Raw genomic sequence first — 20,816 nt, 5'->3', positions numbered from 1 at the left:
GTACCTAAAATACAATAAATCAACTTTTTAAGCACCAATTATCGTTAAAACACACCAAAAGCTCAAATATAAAGGTACGATAAAGTGTAAAAATATACACTTAATAGAATCGTCAAGAGGCCTTGCTTGATCTCAAAATTGTGCGTCTCAATGGGTGGATATTGGATGCTCAGGCGGAATCCGTCAAGAGTCGGGATTATATAGTCCTGAAGTGCCCGTGGCCTAACTGCTGGTTGTAGTGGAAGACGTGTGTTGATCTTGGACATGGTTTCCGTTGGCATTGAGTAAATACCCTCTGCGTCTCTTCGTTCTTCGTCCTCCATTATTTTATTTGTGCTTCGAAGTCTTCTAGCGGCTAGAAAAGTACGTTCGATTTCGGGATCAAACGGTTCTTTGTTGAGATCGAGTCTCCTACGCATAAAATGGTACCTACAATAAAAATAAAAATAAAATAAAAATTAAATGGGTGAATCGTGAAAATTGTTCAAATCTAGAGCTAGAATGAAATAAATAATTAAAATATTTCCCGACAACGGCGCTAAAAACTTGTTGGTGGTAATACCTACACGCAAGCGCACGTATCGTACAAGTAATATAGTGGACTTTTAAGTCCGAATATCGATCCCACAGAGAATATTTAATCATCTAATCCTAGATGCTAAATTCTACCAATTGTTATCAAGCCCACCCTACACAGTCGAAAGATAAACAATTATACTAAATTAACTAAACTAAATTAAAGCAAATTAAAAAGACAAGAGCAAGAAAGAAATAAAAACAAAGATTGATCAGAGAAAGCAAGCCTAGGATTTTTTTATTCCCCCTATGTGATTATTAAACCCCCTAATTCCTTCAATTATGCAAGTAATTAACTCGGATTATTAACTTGAGATGCTAACTTAATCATTCCGCTTCCGCGTGTATTACGATTCTAATACTCTAGATTCAATTACTGTATTCCTACGCAATTAATTCTAGAACACAAAATTATGCATAAATCTCAATAATGGCTACCTAAGAGATTGACTATATTCCTATGTTAATACCACAAAGGCTCTTCTACCACAGTTCTAATTATTAACCCGATCCTCCGATTCATGCGATTAACAATAACATAAAAGCACATGAAGTGACCAGTTTCACGCACTTAATAAAACAAGTAGAAGAAATAATCCGGAATTAAAACTTGCATAAAATCATAGAATTGGGTTCATAAATCCCACATAGGGTTCAAAATAAAATCCTAGAATTAAACAAATTAGCTACTCATGATTAAAGTAAAAACGCAAGTAAAATAAATCATAGACGATAAAGCTATGCTTGGAGTCTTCGAATTCTTCGTCTTCGTTTTTGCTTCTTTGCTCTTGCAATTGCGTCGAAGATACCTCAATTGTGTGCTTGAATTGGTCTAATATAGGGTGGAAAACTTGGAGAAGAAGGTAGTTTCCTTGTGCAATTAGAATTCCTTTACTGCGCCTCTATGTCTTCTCAGACGATCGTCTGGATTTGCAGTTCAAATTCCAAACAACCGTCTCAATTCCAGAGACTTTGTTCTCCCATGAAAATATTCGGACGGCCGTCCGAAATCCTAGTATTTCTCGGACGACCGTCTGGGCTCTTATTCTTCAATTTTTTTACTTCTTCACTTTTCACCCATATTTTCTCCAAAATTGCTGTTTTGACCCTTTATTTATTCAATTCTTCAATTTGTACCTAAAATACAATAAATCAACACTTTAAGCACCAATTATCAATAAAATACACCAAAATCTCCAATTAAAAGATATGATTAAGTGTAAAAATATACACTTAACACTATCCCGACGGGACCTAACACTGGTATCAGAGCCATGGCCCAGACCTAACCATGTTGTGGAAATTGCCGTAATCTGTGTGAAATTCCAGAATCCTCTGTGCCGAACAAAAATGGTGAGCTCCATGTGCGCAAATGGCAGGCGGCTCGACGAGCTCCAGGTGGGCGGTTCGGTGTTCCTTTGTTCGAGGCTCGCTGCGCTGTGAAACAAAGACGGTATGAGCCTCATGCTCAAATTGAGGGGCGGCTCGGTGGGTTCGGTGGTCCTTTGTGGTCCGACCTATGTGGTCCTTTGTTCGAGGGGATGATTGTTGAGATACAAACAATATCCCACATCGGTTTTATATGTGAAAGATCACTCCTTTATAAGGAGAGGATATCAACTCCATTGGTATTAGGCCTTTTGGGGAAACCCAAGAGCAAAACCAGTTGAGTCCGGCCTAATTTGGACAATATCATACCTATGTCGAATTTGTGCTATTCCGACCGGACCCAACAGGCATTAAGCCTGCCGTTGCCGCAACCCCGAAGGGAACTCCTCAAATACCATTTATTCGTGAACTCCATATATATATATATATTGCCTTTTGCCAGAAAATTATTGAAAATATTAGGAAAAAAAATGCTAAAAATTATTACTATTTCCGATTTTGAAACAAAAAATTAAGAATTAATGCAATTTCCCAAAATTCCGAAATTCCGCCGATTCCTAGGTATTCCGAAATTGGAATGGATTTTGAAATTCCGATTTTTTTGGAACGGAAATTGGACCCTATTTTTAACTTTCGAAAAAAATTGGAAAATTTCAGAAAAAGATATCTCCGATCAATTCCGTCCGATTTCCACCCGTAACTATAGTATACACATCCGGTAAGGGTAACGTAATATGTAATATGATAGTTTTGGTCCGATCACCTACGATACTGAATTGTTACTTGTTATCCGTAAAAACAATACTCAAAATACCCAACATATAAAATACATTCTTATACTTCAAAAATGAATCAAAATAGCCTCTGTTCAAATTCCGTCTGCCATTATTGATGTGATACTTTGACTTTTTCATATGATTTTACTTTTATTTTCTTGCAATTGCGTTGACAATTTTACACCTCAGTCGACTTTTTATATTAAAAAAAACAATTTGGGGAAGTTCATCGCAAATGCCATCCATCTCCTTCGATTTAGTGGAATATCTTCGGATTTTCGACATTCAAAATAATAGAAGTCGGTGATTTCAATCAAGAATGACAAAATGAATTTTAACGGGATAATTACAGTTTTGGTCCCCCAAGTTTGCACGTTTTTCATTTTTGGTCCCCCATTTACCGCCGTCAACAAAATACACATTAATGTTATCACATTTTAACACATTTAGTCCCTCCGTCTCTTTGACCGTTAAGTAGTAACGGTCAACGGCTGAATTTGGGATTTTTCTTTGAGAAAATTGCAATAAGACCCTTGTATTCTTTCAAAATATTCTGAAAACCTCTATAATTTTATCCAACCATAATTTAACCCCAATTTCATCAATTAACCAATTTTAACCAATGACCCCGATATTTCAAAATTGGGTAATCCGACCTTGACTTTCTTTTTAACTCGGTTGACTCTTTTTCGATTGATTTTTTTTACCGATGTTGACCGATGTTGAATATCGGGTTTACAGCGTTGACATTTTTCTCTTGATTTTTATTTTATTTTTATTTAAATTGTTGAGTAATGGAAAAATATAATTTAAAAAAAATTCAAAGCTGATAATCGGCAAGAAAAAAATATCATAAAAAAAGTCAAAATAAAGAAAAAAGGAAAAAGTCAACGCATCTCAATAACGGAAAATTTTAACATCAAAAGTTTTGAAGAGAGGATAATCTTAAATTAAAGCCCAACGAAAACCCAACATTATCATTTCATTATCATTCTTGTTCCCGTTTCCCATGGCGCTCGAATTTTTATATTATAATTATCATCGTTCATTTGGGAGCATTAAATCCAACCAATTGTGTGGGTTAGGGGTGGACATTCGGGTCGAGTTATTCGGGTATGACCCGACCCGTCGGGTAATACCTGATCGGATCGGGTAATTTTTGAATTAATTGGGTTTTTTCCAGGTTCGGGTACCCGACGCTCCCAAACTTGGTTGGGTCCGAGTATTAGAAATTCTACCGGGGTACCCGATCGGGTACCCGGTTAAAAAAAAAAATTATATATATATATTCTATGTATATATATTTTATGTAAAATTGGTTATTGTTTGTAATTTTTTTTTTTATGTTTTTGTGATTAATTGTTTTTGTGTAACACATTTTGTAATTCTTTTATTTTTATGAATTTGTGTATGTAACAGTATGTTTTAATGCGGCTTTCTCGACCCTACACCCGGTGATTATCACCGGGTGGGGTCACCTCGTGCCACGTGTCACCAAATTTTAATTTTAGTTAGTTTTGTAATTCTATTTATTATTTCTCTTTTAAAATATTAATGAGGGTTAAATCCTACTTTCACCATTGTCAAAGTAGTACAGTTCATCTTGATTTCTCAGTTTGTCTTGCTTTTCTATTTCGATTATCTGCTTCCTTTTCTCTTCAACAAGAACCGAAAACACTTTTGCCCCAAAAAAACATAGATTGCCGAAAATTGTTAAATCAATTTTTTTTTTCTGGGTCAAATTGCAGAATTTTTTTCCTTTTCTTTTTTCGTCAATAATAATAATTTGCAGAGATTGGTTATAGCAATTCCGGTTTGTTGGTTTCTTGGATCTGTATCTCTTGCTCGTGGAATACATGCCAACAATTGATGCTTGCTCCACTTTGGAATACATGCCAACAATCTCAGGAAAATAAAAAAAAAAAATTTATTCAGTTATTCAAATCACAGAGATGATGTATCAATGGAGATGGAAATACAGATTTTTGGTGAAGAAAGGATGAACATGTAGTTTGAATAAACCGTAGAGAGAGAAATTACAAATTACATGGTGTTAGAAATATCCTAATTAAAATACAAAACTAATTCAAATTAAAATTTGGTGACACGTGGCACAAGGTGACCCGACCCACCCGGTGATAATCACCGGGTGTAGGGTCGAGAAAGCCGTTTTAATGCCGGTATTTGTAACCAAGTAACAATATATATTTTTTATATTTTATGAAGTGTGATGTCATATTTAGAATTGAAAGTATTAAATAATTATTATTAAAAAAATAAAAATAAAAATAAAAGAAAAAAAGAAAAAAGGAGAAATAGCAAAACCTTATGGTAATATTTTTTTTTTTGCCAAAAACACGAATAACCCGACCCGACCCGAATGCCACCCCCTAGTGTGGGTCTAATGAATTCGGTGAAAATTGGGATAGGAGCTTGCGATTTTCTACATGGTTGATGCGCAAATTTGGGGTAAGGGCAACGGCTGCACGAGGCGGAGGAGACGGTGGAGGAGGGGAGGCGAGGGCAGAATCGACGGCGAGATTTGTGAGACGGGGAATTTGAGATTGATGCCGACCAAGAAGTGGCCGTTGAATCAATTTGCGGTTGTGTGAGAAATTGAAGATCTGATGAATGGTTTTTTTGTTCTTTTGGGTGGACTCTGTGTGGGGAAAAATTGAAGGTGTAGAGATTCTTGGTTTATTCTTTTCTCTTTGGTGGAAGGAGGTGGATTGGAGTATGAAGGAGCAAAATATATTATTTTGAAATTTTGGAGATTTTGGAGTTGCTGGGACTTGAAGATGAATTTTTTTAGTTTGCGTTGAACATTTTCAGCAACAAAAGAAAATAATGGAAGAGAGATGAAGGAGAAGGACGAAACTGACGAAGAAAAAAAGGTTGGAGGGCAAAAATGTAAAACACATTAAAATCTAATGGAGTTGCCTTTCTAACGATTTTTAACATTGACCCAAAATCTGAAGGGGCTATTTTGATTCATTTTGAAGTTTATGGGAGTATTTTACACGTTGGATATAGTTCAGGAATGGGTTCAATGTTAAAATCCTCTCATTAAATATGTGCAATTAAGATCCGCCCAAAATATTTTCCCAATTAAGATAAGTTCAAAATATTTTTTAATCACCATAAATAATGCAATGTCATTATAATACTCTTAGTCCAAACCATTAAATCTTGTTAGACTTACTCCCACTTTGCACCCTGAAATATACTATTTTGGCATTTTGCACTCTCAAAACAAATTAATAGCACTTTACATCTTTGAAATATAATAAATCATGCATAATGCACCCCAAATTTTTTTTTAAAGCTAATAAAGATAATTTAATATTATTAGTGGTATTTGTTTAGGACGACAAATGCCAAATCAATATTTTTTATTCATCAATTATTTTGAAACTATAAACTGCAAAAAGAATTTGCTTGGGGGCAAAGTGCAAAACGGCCTTTAATTTAGTAGGCAAATTGCTTTTTACTCAAATAAAAATTATATATCATCAACATATTTAAAAATTATATTTTTTATCATAAAAAATAAAATTACTAAAAAAAATTCTTCAGCTATTTCGTTATCAATGTATCTGAAAATCATATTTTCTTCCAAAAATTTTACCTAATATTTCCACCAGTTTAAAAGATCCATCAATTGAATAATTTAGTGATAAAAGTTTATTTTATTGTATATAATTCTTTTAATGATCCGACATGGTTTTTATTTTTTCGCACTTTGTGCGCTCAAAATTAGATTGGAAGTTGAATAAAATAACAATTTAATTTGTTATTTTACATCCCCAAAAGAAAACCAATAGAGAATGAAATTGCCTTTATTATTCAATTCATGGTGCATTGTAAATGATTTATTGTGTTTTGAGAGTACAAAGTGCTATTATTATTTTACAATGGTGCAAAGTGACAAAAGGCTCTATTTCAAGGGTGCAAAGTGGGACTAAACCAATGTTGTTATCCCATCGTCTATTTTATCTCACTCTCATTTTCTCCAAACAGTCACCCCAACTTTGTCGGGCTGTCTAGGGCCCGAGACGGTTATACGCCTCGGACCTTAATCAACCACTAAGAATGTGCCACGAAGGATTAGTGCGTATCCAGTAGAAAAAAGTACGACCCCTAGGGTGCACGTAAAATTACATAAAAACCATTTTTCATTAAACTTGAAAACATAATTATAAAATCACTAAGTTAAAAGCTAGTTACAAATTAAAAACATTAAAATCATATTACGTATATTCTTCCTAACTTTAAACCCTAATCTATTGTTTTTTTTCTATTCATCATCGTCGGTTGTCTAAAACAATTCATCATCATCATCATCATCATCATCAGTCTTTTACTATTATTCATCATCATCAAAACGCAGGGAAATAGTCAAGGTACAATCTCTCTTCTCTTCTCTTCTGTGTGAAATGAAGATTGGAGATGAAACAAAAATCTAATCTATTGTTGGTTCTTTTCCTATTCATCATCTATTACACGTCATGTAATTACTAATAATTTCCCCAACATCTGCCTCTCATCTGATCTTCATAGGTGGCACTGCTCTGCTGAATCACGTAGTGGTTCATTTGCTAACTCTCTTGAATTATAAAATATAAATAAATACATGGTATTTTCAAGAAAGTAAAATCTTTGTTGTAAATAAATTGCAGGCAAACAAGGTGCAAAACTGTGCAAAATAGCCATACTCACATACAACTTGATTTGTGTATCACAAAAAAATGTTTGTTTACTTTTGTATTACGGGGAGATCCCAACGAATTGTAATTGATAGTTGCCATGAGTTTTTTGTATGATGTTCTAGAACATCACTAAAAGAATATATATTATTTTTAGCATTAAAAGAATCTAAGTTTGTTCTTGCTTATGCCCTAAAAAACATTTGTTCTTGCTTATGATACAACATGATTTTGTTAGTTATATGCTGGTTCTGTTATAGGTCTAAAAATTTGCAAGCGTGTGATTGTTCAACTTACCTAATGTGCTCCAACTTTGTCAAAAGAAATTATTTAATTTAACTCCAAATTGTTCCATCGAGGTTTATAATTTTCTTTTACTTTCTATTGCTTACATTTCTCATTCCATGAGAATAGTAGAATATATGTAGACCTAAAATCATATATCAGTTCTGCAATATGAATTCGTTAACTAGTAATAAATAGCTCGTGAAATTGAGTAATTGTAACCTTTCAAGTTTCTTTGAAATCATATTTTGTAGGTACGATGGATTTTGATGCTGAAAATGAGAAATCAATTTCACCTTCTAATAATGACGAAAGTAATTGCACGGATGATATGCATTATCACGGTGTTAGTGATATAGGTGATTCAATTGATTTCAATTTTGAGAATATCAATGATGATGCGGTCAGACAATTAGTATTCCAAAATGTTGATGGTGCAGAGAAATTGTACGCATCGTATGCCAGTGTAGTTGGTTTTGGCATTAATAAACAAGGTGTATACCGCAAAACTGCTGATGACATCGTAAAGTACTGGAAATGGGTGTGCACATGTGAGGGATCCTACAAACAACCGAAAGATGACTATACTAGGAAGGGAGAGGCAAAATTTGGGACCAGACGTGGTTGTATAGCATGCTTTCTTCTTGCACGTGACCGTTTTTCAGGGCATTATTCATTGACAAAGTTTGAACCTCAACATAATCACAATTTACAAGGTTTCAAGAAGAGGTACAAAATCTACTAGTTTATTTTAGTCGCAACTTTTATTGTTATTTGCATAATTTTTTGTTTTTTTTAAATTCATCATTTGATTCCCTTCATAGGTACATTTCAATGCCCGACAAGTGCATGCTGAATTTAATGACAAATGTCATGTTTAGGCCGTGCCAAGTTATGGATTTGTTGGAGAAACATGACGGAGGTGTTGGAAAATGTCTTTCACGAGAAAAGATGGTTACAATTGGTCGAACAATATGCGATTAAAAATAATCGAAGCTGGTGATGTAAACATGCCATTAGCTTTATTTGAAAGCATGAAAATAAAACATCGAGTTTTTGTACAAATACACAGCGAATGACCAAGAGGCACTTTCAAAACTTTTTTGGTGCGATGGAGCTTCCAGGGCTGAGTATGAATTATTTGGCAATGTCTTAATATTCCATAGTACGTATAAGACAAACAAGTATTTTTATCCTCTAGTTATTATTTCTGGTACCGACAACCATGGTTTGACGTTTATTTTTTGTGCATCTTTTATGTACAACGAGATAATTGAATCATATCGATGGTTATTGCAAGCATTTCTTGAGGCAATGAATGAAAAAGTTCCGGATTATGTGTTAACAGATGAGGACTCATCTATGGTAGCAACAATTTCATCAGAATTTTCTAGAGGGAAGCATAGGCTTTGCAGTTGGCATCTTGGGGGAAATGTTCGGCATAATATAAAAGTGCCAGACTTTTGTTCTGACTTCATGAGATTATTGAAGGAATCGTGCTCCATTGGCGAGTTTGAGATAAGTTGGCTTAACATGGTTGAGATATATGAGGTAACAGAAGAGCAATGTGTTATTGACATGTACAGGAAAAAAAAAAGATGTGGGCAACATATATTCGTGGACATTTTAAGGCCATAGCATGTACAACACAGAGGGCTGAATCTATGAACTCATTGTTCAAGCTTGCGGTCACTTAAAATATGAGCTTTGCCTAGTTTGTAAATCAATTTCAGCACAAAATACAAGGGTTAAGTAGTTGTTACTTTTTTTAGTCAGCAAGACATTTAGAGAAATTCACGCCTGCTATCAAAGAGAGTCCTCTTCAAGGGCTTGAGAAACATGCTGCTAGTATATGCACGAAACAAATTTTCTTTATGATACATGGGAAGATTATAGCAGCGCAAGGTCTTTTGATGGAAAGTCATAGCAAGATAACTGAAGAACAATGTACATTTGTATTTGAAAATAACAACAAACTTGATGATGCACGGTATTATGTAACTATTGACAAGTTTAACGGTAAATTCGCGTGCAGTTACCTAAAGCTTATGGGGATTACAGAGTTTCCAGAAGAAAAAAAAAAGTATACATCCCCGTTGGCTTGTTGATGCAAGTAGAATACTGAAAAGTAAGTTTCGTGAAGCTACCTCAGTAGTTAGACAACAACAAATACGTTTTGTGTAGTTAAATAATGAGTTTCTTAACTTGTCTTACTTATCATCTTACAGAGTCCAAATTTGTTGAATGCCTTTGCTTCACGCAAGTAAGAAAATTTTCTAATGAGGCAGCTGAAAAATTCTCAAAGCACAACGTCAGTACTGGAACATATATTTTTAAATTGTTGACGATCCCCAAGTATGTGCAAAATCGAGCAATGTCAATGGTCCTAAACTAATAAAGACGAGAGGAGCAACTTGGACAAAGAAAAAAAAAATGTGGTTTTTGCGGGTAAGTATGTACTTTGAGTTTGTTTCAAGCAAACTCATGGCTTCTAATATTTGTTGTTTGTCTACTTATTGTTTTATGCTATTTTTTTTTTCAAATGGAGCATGGGCATTAAGCTAACACATGTATTGTTAATCCCGACACTGCCTCTCGACGTACAAATGCATTGCTGTTATTATGGCGGCGCCGGTGGCATTGGTTCTTCATCTCAAAATCGAGAGAGAAGAATCTATGGATTTTGGTGGGAAAAGATAATAGAGAAAGTAGATAAGAAAAATAGAGAAGGAAGAAGACATGAAAAGGAGAGAGAAATAGTAGTGTGAAGTAGTAACATTTAATTGCGGACTTCCACTGTAGTAGCGGGCTTGAGAAATATTAATGGAGTTTGTAGTAACCAAACTGATAGAAGGAGAATAATTGGAGAGAAGAGAGAATAATTGTCCCTCACGTTTATTGTGATATATATATTACATGTGTGAAACCCTAACCCTTTACACAAGGGAACTAGGAGATATACATACCAATAATACAATATTTATCTATAATATATATGTAAATAAATATATGGTTAATATAAATAAATATACGGCTAATATACCCCCGCAGTCGAAACGGGAGATGGGCGAACGTGAAGACTGGAGACGAATTCTCGAAAGAGAGGGGCCGGAAGTCCTTTGGTGAAGACGTCAGCGAACTGATGTGCGGATGGGACGTGGAGGACACGAACATGTCCCAAGGCGACTTTGTCCCGGACAAAGTGTATGTCAAGTTCCACGTGTTTGGTGCGCGCATGTTGAACCGGATTGCTCGACATATAGACAGCACTGATATTGTCGCAATAGACAATGGTTGCTTTCGTCGGTGGACAAAGTAGTTCGGTCAGGAGGTTACGTACCCATGTCGTTTCAGCAACGGCATTAGCTACAGCCCGGTATTCGGCCTCCGCACTTGAGCGAGAAATTGTCACTTGCCGTTTGGAAGACCAAGAGATAAGGTTGTCTCCTAGAAAGACACAATAGCCCGAGGTGGAGCGACGAGTGTCAGGGCATCCACCCTAATCGGCATCTGAGTACGCAATAAGAGACATGTCTCTAGAGCGGTAGAAGTGAAGCGTGTAGTCAAGAGTGCCGCGAAGATATCGCAGGATTCTTTTGAGGGCTGCCATGTGACTTTCTTTGGGATCATGCATGAAAAGGCAGATTTGTTGCACGGCATAAGAGATGTCTGGCCGTGTGAAGGTGAGATATTGAAGAGCGCCGGCAAGGCTCCGGTAGAGAGAAGGGTCGGCGACAGGGGGGCCGGAGTTGGCAGAGAGCTTTGTTTTGGTATCTGCTGGGGTGAGGCACGGGTTGCATGAAGTCATCTTAGCACGTTCAAGGATCTCCTCGGCATATTTACGTTGAGAGAGGACCATCCCTTCGGACGAGCGCGTAACAGAAATGCCAAGGAAGTAGTGTAGGGGGCCGAGGTCCTTCATAGCAAATTCTTGGTGGAGTTTGGTAATGAGATTAGATTGACAATGGTCCCGTAATGTTTTGGTAGACCGTGGAGGGTTTGGAGGACGAGTTGCTTGTCTGACACGGGGTTGCCGACGTCTGCCAAGTTGTCGGCAGTGGTTTTGAGAAGTTGACAATAGTCATGGATCGAAAGAGATCCTTTCTTGAGGGACTTGAACTGTTCTTCGAGTTGGATGGCCCGATAGTCTTCGTTGTCTGTAAAGAGAGAGGCGAGGGCCTTCCACAGATCATGAGCCTTTGCGGTTTTAGAGAGGACCATGCTTGAGAGGTCCTCGGTTATGGTGCCATAGATCCAAGATTGGAGGAGGTAATCCGCGCGTTGCCATTCGTCGGCGGAGATGTTGGTGGGCTTTGCGTTTCCGAGAAGCAGATCGGTGAGGCAGAAGCGGCCTGCGGTGATGATGAAGAAATGACTCCACTTTTGATAGTTCGGATTTTTGATATCCAGGGTTACAGGAATGAGAGCTTTGATGTTGGATATGGCATGAGCAAGATGAAAGGGGTTGGAAATCATGGTCGGTGTTGGTGTTTCGTCGGCCATGGTGGATGTAGAGCAGAAGAAAGAACGAAAGAAAAAAAAATTGAAGAAGGAGAGAAACGACGGCTAGGGTTTTTGGCTTGATACCATGATAGAAGGAGAATAATTGGAGAGAAGAGAGAATAATTGTCTCTCACGTTTATTGTGATATATATATTACATGTGTGAAACCCTAACCCTTTACACAAGGGAACTAGGAGATATACATACCAATAATACAATATTTATCTATAATATATATGTAAATAAATATATGGTTAATATAAATAAATATACGGCTAATACAAACATCTTACTTAGTAACATTTTTGTATTTTTTTTAACAAGCACGCGACAAAGTTTTACAATGAAAATTAAAAAAGAAAAGTGGAAAACTAAAAAAAACAATATATATATATATATATATATATATATATATATATATATATATATATATATATATGCACTAGAAAAGGGCACATGCGTTGCACGTGTTTAAATAGTTTATAATGTTAGTTATGTGATAGAAAAATAAAATTGTATTGAATCATTTGTAGATAATTTTTTATATATTAATGCAAGTTAAGTATAAAAATTGGAAAAAAAATATTATATTGAATTGTAGATTATATAACCGTCATATATTGGTAAAATTGTTTATTTATATTATTTTGGGTAAACCACCATAACTTCATAATTTATTTCTCGTTATTAGATCAAAAGGGCAATATCCCCTTTGGTCTGAACAAAATGAAAATTTATTACTGTTATTTTTTATTCAGCAGCATGTCTTTTCTTTTTTGGGTTTGACCGCACGAGTTGAACTTCCTGCCTTCGCCTCTTTTGAGGTCTTCCTTGATTTCTTGAACAATTTGTGTATGGTCTCGTCGTCTTCGCTTGAAATGCTTATTTCTTCATCATTAGGAATTGTTTTCTTTTTTCCTAACTTCATTGTTGTAGTCTTTTTGTCTAGTGTAGTCATTAGATTCTCATCATTATCTTCAATGGACTTGGAAATATTTTTTCGTACTTTTTTTATTTTTGCCACCTTAGTTTCATTTTTTATATTCATTTCTTTTCTGGGATTTAGCTTCTCGATGGCTTCTGCTACAACATTGAGTTGGGCATTAATAATTGTTGCCTTCTTGTTAAGAGGAATGAGAAACCTAAATTTTGTTGTTGTTTGTAAGCTCAATCCCTTATAATACTTCGATTTAGTTTCGTCCTGCAATTTATACACAACAATATGTTAGGATTGATCTTGATTTGATGGAGAATTGAAACTGTAATTTAAGTTATATTTTACCTGCTCCGTTGATATCAAGTATTCATTTACGGGACATCCAACATACAACATTGCTGCTTCCTCAAAGAGAGTAATGAAAGCTCTAACATTTCCTTGCACGGCATTTAAGAGCAACCTATATCTGTATTGTATTTTATTGATTATTTTTAGATAATCGAAGTAAAAGTTAGATGATGTTATTACTTTTATATATACCTTGGTGTTGTTTCAACATGATCATTGTTGCATTTTCTACAAGCCATTATATCTCCATTCTTGGATATTGATGAATTACATATTATGCACGAGTCGTACCAAATGTATGATTTATTTTCAACCTTATCGACAATGGCTTCGAAGAAGTAATAATTATCCTATAAAAGTTATTTCAGTAAGTTATATTCATCATATATATGAAATTTAATGTAAGAAAATTTCAATTTAGTACGATAAATAATATGAAGAAAAAAATTAGAAAATACCTCACAGAAGGAAGCCCTGTTGTGTATTAGGTCATGGAGAGTGGTTTCCTTTGCTTCTTTTATCCTTCTTCTCATTGCTAATTCATGTATTTTAAGAGGATCATTATTTTGATGTAGCCTGTAAATTAAAATAAATAGTAATTGGTTAAATATGAATGTAATTATCTATATATAATTAATTGTAATGAAATACCATGATCTAAGGTGTTCAACTTCTTCATGTCCTGAGTTGATTTGTATTATTGAAGCCATAGTAGTTTGTAGCTGTAGTTCACCTAAAAAAGTGTACTTGAAGGTTAGAGATCTTACGAAATAAACTTTTATTACATTTAAAATATCAATTATAATTAAATATTTATTACCTAGATACTTTTTTGCTGTAACGTGTCCAATTGAAATTATTGGATATTCATTTGCGAGAAGCTGAAGATCGTTTCCGTCATTTGTTGCCTTGTCTGCCCAAAGGGAAACAACCACCGATCGAGATCTGAAATATCAAAATGTAGATAATGACCGAAGACATTGAAATTATGTTACTATTTTAGTTACTTACTCAGAGTCCATTATTGTTATCTCTCGAACATATTTGGTAGCTCCTCTTGCAGTTCTTGTTGTTTTCTTTTCTCTGACCTTTATAACAATTCCACAAATATCTGGAAAGAGAATGAATCTTGTTTAAAAAATAACATAATTTATTTTATATTTGCAAATTGAAGGAAAGAATAATGGTACCAATTGCTTCCGTGTTGTGAATAATAGGATCTATGAGTTGCAACTTCAAAAATTCGTAGACAATAATGTTGTCTACATTGATTTGTTCAGAAGCTTTGTTAACCGTGGTATACTTATTTAGGACCAACTCAATTTGTGGATGTGCATTGGAGTACAACGGGTTATTGTTCTGAACATGTGGATTAGAGATAGCATACGTCTTGTTCCTGATGAATAAGTCGTTGAAGTGTTGGATGTCGTCATTGAAAATTAGTACTCCAATCCGTGCTCCCTGTACAATATTTGTAATTGTAATATTATAATTATATTTGTATAAATAATGTTATGTTAATATTACTAAATATACTAACCTTTTCATCAACCATTATTATCTTTTTAATCCTTTTAGAAAAAAATGTTCCACATGCTATTTCGTCTGCAACTCGCAAAACTGTAAGGTGTAATGTCCATGGTTGTTGGTTGTCTACAAAGTTCTTATGGTAATTGTCGAGTTTGATGCCATTTTTCTTGGATATCCTGTCAGTGTTTGAAAGTTTAAAGTGTGAGTGAAGAGTATGTATAATAAACTTTTCTAGCAAATACGAAACGGTAATCATCTTTTTTGGAGGGTTTTGGGCCGATTGAAATTACATGGAATAAATGATGGGATGAAAAAGTTGCTTAATTAGTAGAAAAAATGACACAAGGTAATGTAAATCCCAACTTCGGTTCAAAATCCATTTCTTCAAACATAAAAAGGTTAATATTTATTATTATTGAGGAAAAAAATAGGAATACTCAAAAAAAAATATCAGTAGGTGGGAGAAGGCAGAAACATATACCTAGACCTTTGGTGCAATATATTTTTTCTGACAAAGTAATTAGCATGAAATGAGATGGATGCCTGTTTGTTGAAATTCTGGCATAATTATGTTGATATTAATGTGTGTATATGACGATCCTTTACCCAAAAGAATGAATGTGATAATTAATAGCTGCAAATAAAACTCATACCTCTATGGTTTCATAATTATAATTTGATTAAGGTCGTGAAACTGAAACTGAAACTGAATAAATAGAAGAGTATATCATTAAAAAGATTCTCAATGGAGGTATTAATTCTTCCCTGTTCATTGTCCATTATAAAGTAATGATGTAAAAATTCAATTTTTCAATTAATGACAATCAAGGATCGTAATTAGTATTTTTATAAACGTAATCTCCTTCAAGTTTGTCAGACTTGGTAGTAGAATATGAAAAGAGTTTAGAGTCTTCTGTAGAAGAAAGAAAAGAAGAAAAAATACTGTTTCTTTAATGAAATTTTTTGACTGTTTAAATGGAATATTTGTTTTTTATTTTTTTCGGTTTTTTAATTTTGGTTTTAATTCCAATAAAAATATGACGAAAATTAAAGCTAATTAATTTTTGGGAAGTAAAATAAAATATTTAGTATTTATGTGTAGAGATTATTTTATCAATGTTTTGAAAATCGAACTAGTTTAGCCGGAACCCGAGCCAGATCCGGTCTGGTTTAGTGCAGAAACCCAAAAGATCCAAAAAACCAGGTGAAAGGCGAAAACCCCGAAAACAACTCGGTCGAACCGGGAAACCGGAAACTGCTCCAAAACCCAATTTTCAGAGAAAAAATGTTGTTTGTTACGCAAAATAGAAAAGGATTTGACGATTCAAGGATTAAAACTTACAAATTCGGTAATTATGAGCAAGACTTGAAGTAATGGAATAAGAATCTATTTTTCGTGTGGGTTTCGAGAAACATCTCAAAACCATATCTAATCGGCGCAGTGAAAGGCATGGATTTGTGGTGTGACTCAGGCTGAGTTTCGCTGTTGGCCGGAAGAATATTAAGCAGACGAAGAAGGCGAGTGGAAGCGGCTCTTTGATTTTGTAGAGGATCAATCTCTTTTTCAGCTTTTCTTATCTTTGGTTTTGTTGTGAGGAGAGTTAGTGGGTTATTAAAAAATTAATATTATATGAGTGCATAAGATTGATGAACTAATTAATTATATTGTAGTTTTAATTTTTTATTTTAGAAAAACATTGTGAATTAAAGTGGTATGTTAAGTTTTAATATATGTAATTTATATTTTGTTTTATGATATTTATATCTAGTTTTATCATGAAATGTTAAAAAATTAATGAAAAACATTGTGATTTTTTTTTTCTCTTCAGAGTCCACTGTTTGAATTTTTATTTAGTTTTTACGTAAAAGAACATATATGGAGCAGATGACCATGCTATTTCAACTCATTTCTTAAATATATTTATAATTTTGCACCCATTTCAATTTATTCCTACAAATTCGCACAATAAAACGAAAAATGTTAATTGCAATTGGTACCCTGCTGTAGAAAATCTCCCTATGTTAAAATAATTTGCAAAAGGAACACGTGGGTCTCTCTCTTTCATATTATTTGTTCGTCTTGTTCTATCGAATATTTTTTAAACATATCTTATCACCATGTTCATCCTAAACACACAGTAACAGTTACAGGAGAATTCAAAATACAATGTGCAAAGTTTTGTATCAGGATTAAAATTGAAATAAAATTTAGGTTTCGTTTCTCTCCAACTTCAGAGCTCAGCGATTTCATAAATTTCGTTTATAGGTAAAATTACGCACGCACAGTGTGTGTGAGTTGTGTCTTTCACAATTTCCACCTTCAGAAGCAGAAAAGTTTTTGGGCCAAAGAATCATCGCTTGGGTAATTGGTAGAATTGATATAAATAAAGGGAAAAATACAGTTTTTGGCCCTCAAGTTTGCACCAATTCGACATTTGGTCACTCATGTTAACAAAAAAACAAATTTCGTCTCTTATGTTGCAAGAGTTCAATACTTTTAGTCATTTCCGTCAGTTTCTCGTTAAAAATAACATAATCAATCGTGTGCCCTTCACTACCTTAAGTAATAGAGTAACGGTAAATTATCGGAAATGACCAAAAATGTTAAATTATTGGAACATGAGGGACGAAATATGTTATTTGTGAATTTGGGTGACCAAATGTGAAATCATTGCAAATTTAGGGATGAAAACAATAATTTCCCCTATAAATAAATATCTCTTGACAACGAACATTTTGAAGATAACAAAGAATAACCTCCATTGATTGTTCAGTGAGAAAGTTGGAGATTAATATTTTCATTTATTTGTAACTAACATTTCTTCTCGATATGAAATTTCTAAATAAAAGTTGAATACATCGAGGAGTGTGTAAATGGATAGACCTCTCCATGATACCCATGAAAGCTATAGCAAAAAATGTAATATTTAAACTTAGATATTATATGATATGAAACTGATTTAGTGGCAATTTATTATTGTGCTGTTTAACATTAAGATCAACATTATTACATATTACCTTATATACAGTTGGGTGGTTTGAGATTGAAGCATCAGGGACATACTTCATCATATCAACTTCATCAGTCATTCCTAATGTAGCCTGCCATGAATTGAATATTAATAATGTTAGTTGTTAAATAAACACAACTGACATTACTTTTATTTTTTGGTTCCAAATAGAGGTCTGATTTAAACGACCCACTATCGTCCATACCTGCTGCCAAAACTTTTTTGTAAATGACATTTTTGGTTGCCGTTTCTTCTTGCATTACTGAAGTGCTTGGTTTTATCAACACTTTTGTGGTAGACATTGAAGTTCCTCTTGATAACGCAACATAGAGTTGGCCATGTGAGAAAACTGATTGTGGCAAATATACACCTACATTTGGAATTGTTTGTCCTTGTGCTTTATTGATTGTCATGGCTAAGCAAAGTCTAATTGGGAACCGTTTTCTCTTGAACTTAAATGGATAACCTTCATTTTCAGCCGGCGAAAGTGGTATTCTAGGTATAAAAACATGTTTTCCGCTATGTTTCCCAAAGACTATCTCAGCATCGATGACGTTATCCTTAAAATTCTTGCAAACCATCCTTGTACCGTTGCATAAGCCGTTTGATGGGTCTAGATTCCGTAGAAGAATTATTGGACAATTTTTTTTTAGCAACAACTTATGAGGAGGAAGACCATTTGGTGTTAAAGAGTTCAGAAATTCCTCATCGTTGAAGTTGTTTGTATCGTCAATAGCTTCATCATAACTATGATACTCTCTCGATTGACCCGGAAATATAGATATTAATTTCTCATTCAATTTGTCTACATGTTCATTTCTTGTCGCAAGTATAGCACGGCCTGTCATGTAACCAGCTGAATGAGAATTTTCGCTGAGAGATGGGAAATTAGCCGTAATAAGTCTATGTATCGAGTCTTCATCATTATCATAATGGATAATCATCTCTTCTGGAATTTTGACATTGCCTTCAGTATCAGTTGGTTCTTCACCATTTCCAATTCTAAGTAAGAGCTCGCTAAATTTTGAACCGGTTTTGGCTCTCATATTAGTCTTCAAACTATTTTTTTCCATTTCACCCCATAGAGGTGATTTAACCAAGCTCGCACAAATTGTTATCAACATTCTCGATAGCCCATCTTTTAGCCATTGGAGCTTCATCCCATATTATCAATTGTGCTTTGCATAATAGCTCAGCAACTCCACTTTGTTTAGATATAAAGCAACTACTCGAGGCATTTGCATCTAATGGTATTTTGAAACGTGAATGAGCTGTTCTTCCGCCTGGCATTATTGCAGCAGCAACTCCAGATGTTGCAGTTGCGATTGCTATACGTTTCTTGGATCTAATATGAGTTAACAATGCACGGTATAGAAATGTTTTCCCCGTTCCACCTGGTCCATCAATAAAGAAAATGCCACTTTTTCCTCTTTCTACAAAATCTAATATTCTTGAAAAAACCTTATGTTGCTCGGGATTCAACTTATTTTCTGCCTCATAATCTTCTTCAGGTATTGATATTGAAATTTCATCTTTGATCTCTCGCGGCAAATCATCTTGGATATTGTTGAACTCTACTCTACTGGAATGGTGGGAAGATCGCATGATTTGATGGTTTTCCCCATGCTCTCCAAGAAATAATTCAGGCTTTTCAAAGTTTTGACAAGTTGAAGCATATCTGTGGTTCCTGGCTCTCTTTTAAAATCCTCTGACATTGGATCAAAGTAAGTATCCCATAGATTCTTCACATCAGTCGGTGCACAATAAACTAGGATGATAGCAAATAATCTTCTTAATTAGCTCGTGTGGCATTTGAAAAGAGATGGCTTTGTTTAAACATTCAGTTAGACTTTGATCCGACTCCAATAAGCCCCTTCTTTGTGCAGCCTCTTTAAAGCTTGAGCATTTTTTATGATTCACAGTTAGTAAGTCTTCAAATGATGTTGGCCCTCTAACAAGATTCAAGAGTAACCTCAAGTAAAATCTTTCTCCTTCAATAGGATTTGCACCATTTACCCGCCCTATCACGTTTCTTTTCTTTCTCTCATTCCAGCATTTGAATTTATTGTCCCATACATAGTGCTCTAGAAATTCCCGGTAAAGATATTTTTTTGCATCTTCACTTTTTGTGCACAGAGAGAAATATTCTGTTAGCATTGTCTTAGATGTGTGATCCCAGCTCAGAACATTCTCTAAATTTTGATTTCCCCAATAAGTTACAGATTGTTGATTTGGTAAATGAAGGGCCAAATTAATAACTGAAGGGTACATCTCATTTAAATTAAACTCGAAAATTCTCCACAATGCTTCTTGAGCAGAAACCCACCGAGCATCTTGAAACTGTTTAATCTCATCAATGATCATCTCTTGATCCTTTTGTGATATTTGAAATGCCACCCTATCATGTCCTTTATAAATGTACTTGTAAAGATATTTCACCGCTATAACTCCAGAACAAATCTCGACATTTATATGAAAATTGTATCTCGATAAGAGATATGGATTATAAGGAACCACCCATTGGTTATCTAGCTTCGCCTTACGAACTTCAGCTGTCACTCCATTTCTCTTTCTTTTATAGATTGGACATCCATATTTACCTTGCACTGTGCTTTCACAATATGATCGTGGATAGTGATACTTACATTTCCCCTCGATCGTACACGAGTTTTTGAAGTTCAATTCTCGACATGGCCCGTGCATCATGTGTTTAAGCACTAAGTCATAGAGTCAAGGATACTTTTCTTTATCCGGA

The 20,816-nt window shown here is 34.6% G+C and overlaps 2 protein-coding genes and 1 pseudogene across 2 annotated transcripts; all 3 read right to left on the bottom strand.

The window, feature by feature from the left end:
* Positions 1-12,941: 12,941 nt before the first annotated feature.
* LOC148770633 (uncharacterized) lies at positions 12,942-15,075 on the bottom strand. The gene is made up of 6 exons (XM_088817956.1): positions 15,061-15,075; positions 14,680-14,981; positions 13,979-14,096; positions 13,713-13,870; positions 13,518-13,638; positions 12,942-13,436 (listed from the first exon to the last, which is right to left on the bottom strand). Exons 1-6 carry the CDS (start codon positions 15,073-15,075, stop codon positions 12,990-12,992), a joined length of 1,161 nt encoding a protein of 386 aa, XP_088674082.1. The 3' UTR covers positions 12,942-12,989.
* Positions 15,076-18,132: 3,057 nt separating this feature from the next.
* LOC148770632 (uncharacterized) lies at positions 18,133-19,107 on the bottom strand. The gene is made up of 2 exons (XM_088817955.1): positions 18,267-19,107; positions 18,133-18,152 (listed from the first exon to the last, which is right to left on the bottom strand). The coding sequence occupies exons 1-2, from the start codon at positions 19,105-19,107 to the stop codon at positions 18,133-18,135; spliced, it is 861 nt and encodes a 286-aa protein (XP_088674081.1).
* A 46-nt stretch (positions 19,108-19,153) lies between these two features.
* LOC148770631 (uncharacterized) lies at positions 19,154-20,767 on the bottom strand (annotated as a pseudogene).
* Between the last annotated feature and the right edge of the window lie 49 nt (positions 20,768-20,816).

The sequence above is a fragment of the Erythranthe guttata genome, chromosome 5, assembly GCF_056151865.1.
Source record: "Erythranthe guttata isolate IM_541 chromosome 5, IM_541, whole genome shotgun sequence".
Classification (NCBI taxonomy): domain Eukaryota; kingdom Viridiplantae; phylum Streptophyta; class Magnoliopsida; order Lamiales; family Phrymaceae; genus Erythranthe; species Erythranthe guttata.
The sequence above is the reverse complement of the archived record's forward strand: the minus strand, read 5'-3'. Positions and strand labels throughout refer to the sequence as shown.

Bases quoted from the DNA above. Each gene is read 5' to 3' on its own strand.
- LOC148770633 (XM_088817956.1), bottom strand. The intron at 14,097-14,679 runs ATAAAATAAATT...TTTAATTTACAG, and splicing joins CTTTCCTTCAATTTGCAAAT to GCTACATCAAAATAATGATC. The intron at 13,639-13,712 runs GTATATATAAAA...AATACAATACAG, and splicing joins CATGTTGAAACAACACCAAG to ATATAGGTTGCTCTTAAATG.
- LOC148770632 (XM_088817955.1), bottom strand. From the start codon at position 19,107: ATGAGAGCCAAAACCGGTTCAAAATTTAGCGAGCTCTTACTTAGAATT. The intron at 18,153-18,266 runs GTATGGACGATA...AATTCATGGCAG, and splicing joins CAAAAAAGTTTTGGCAGCAG to GCTACATTAGGAATGACTGA.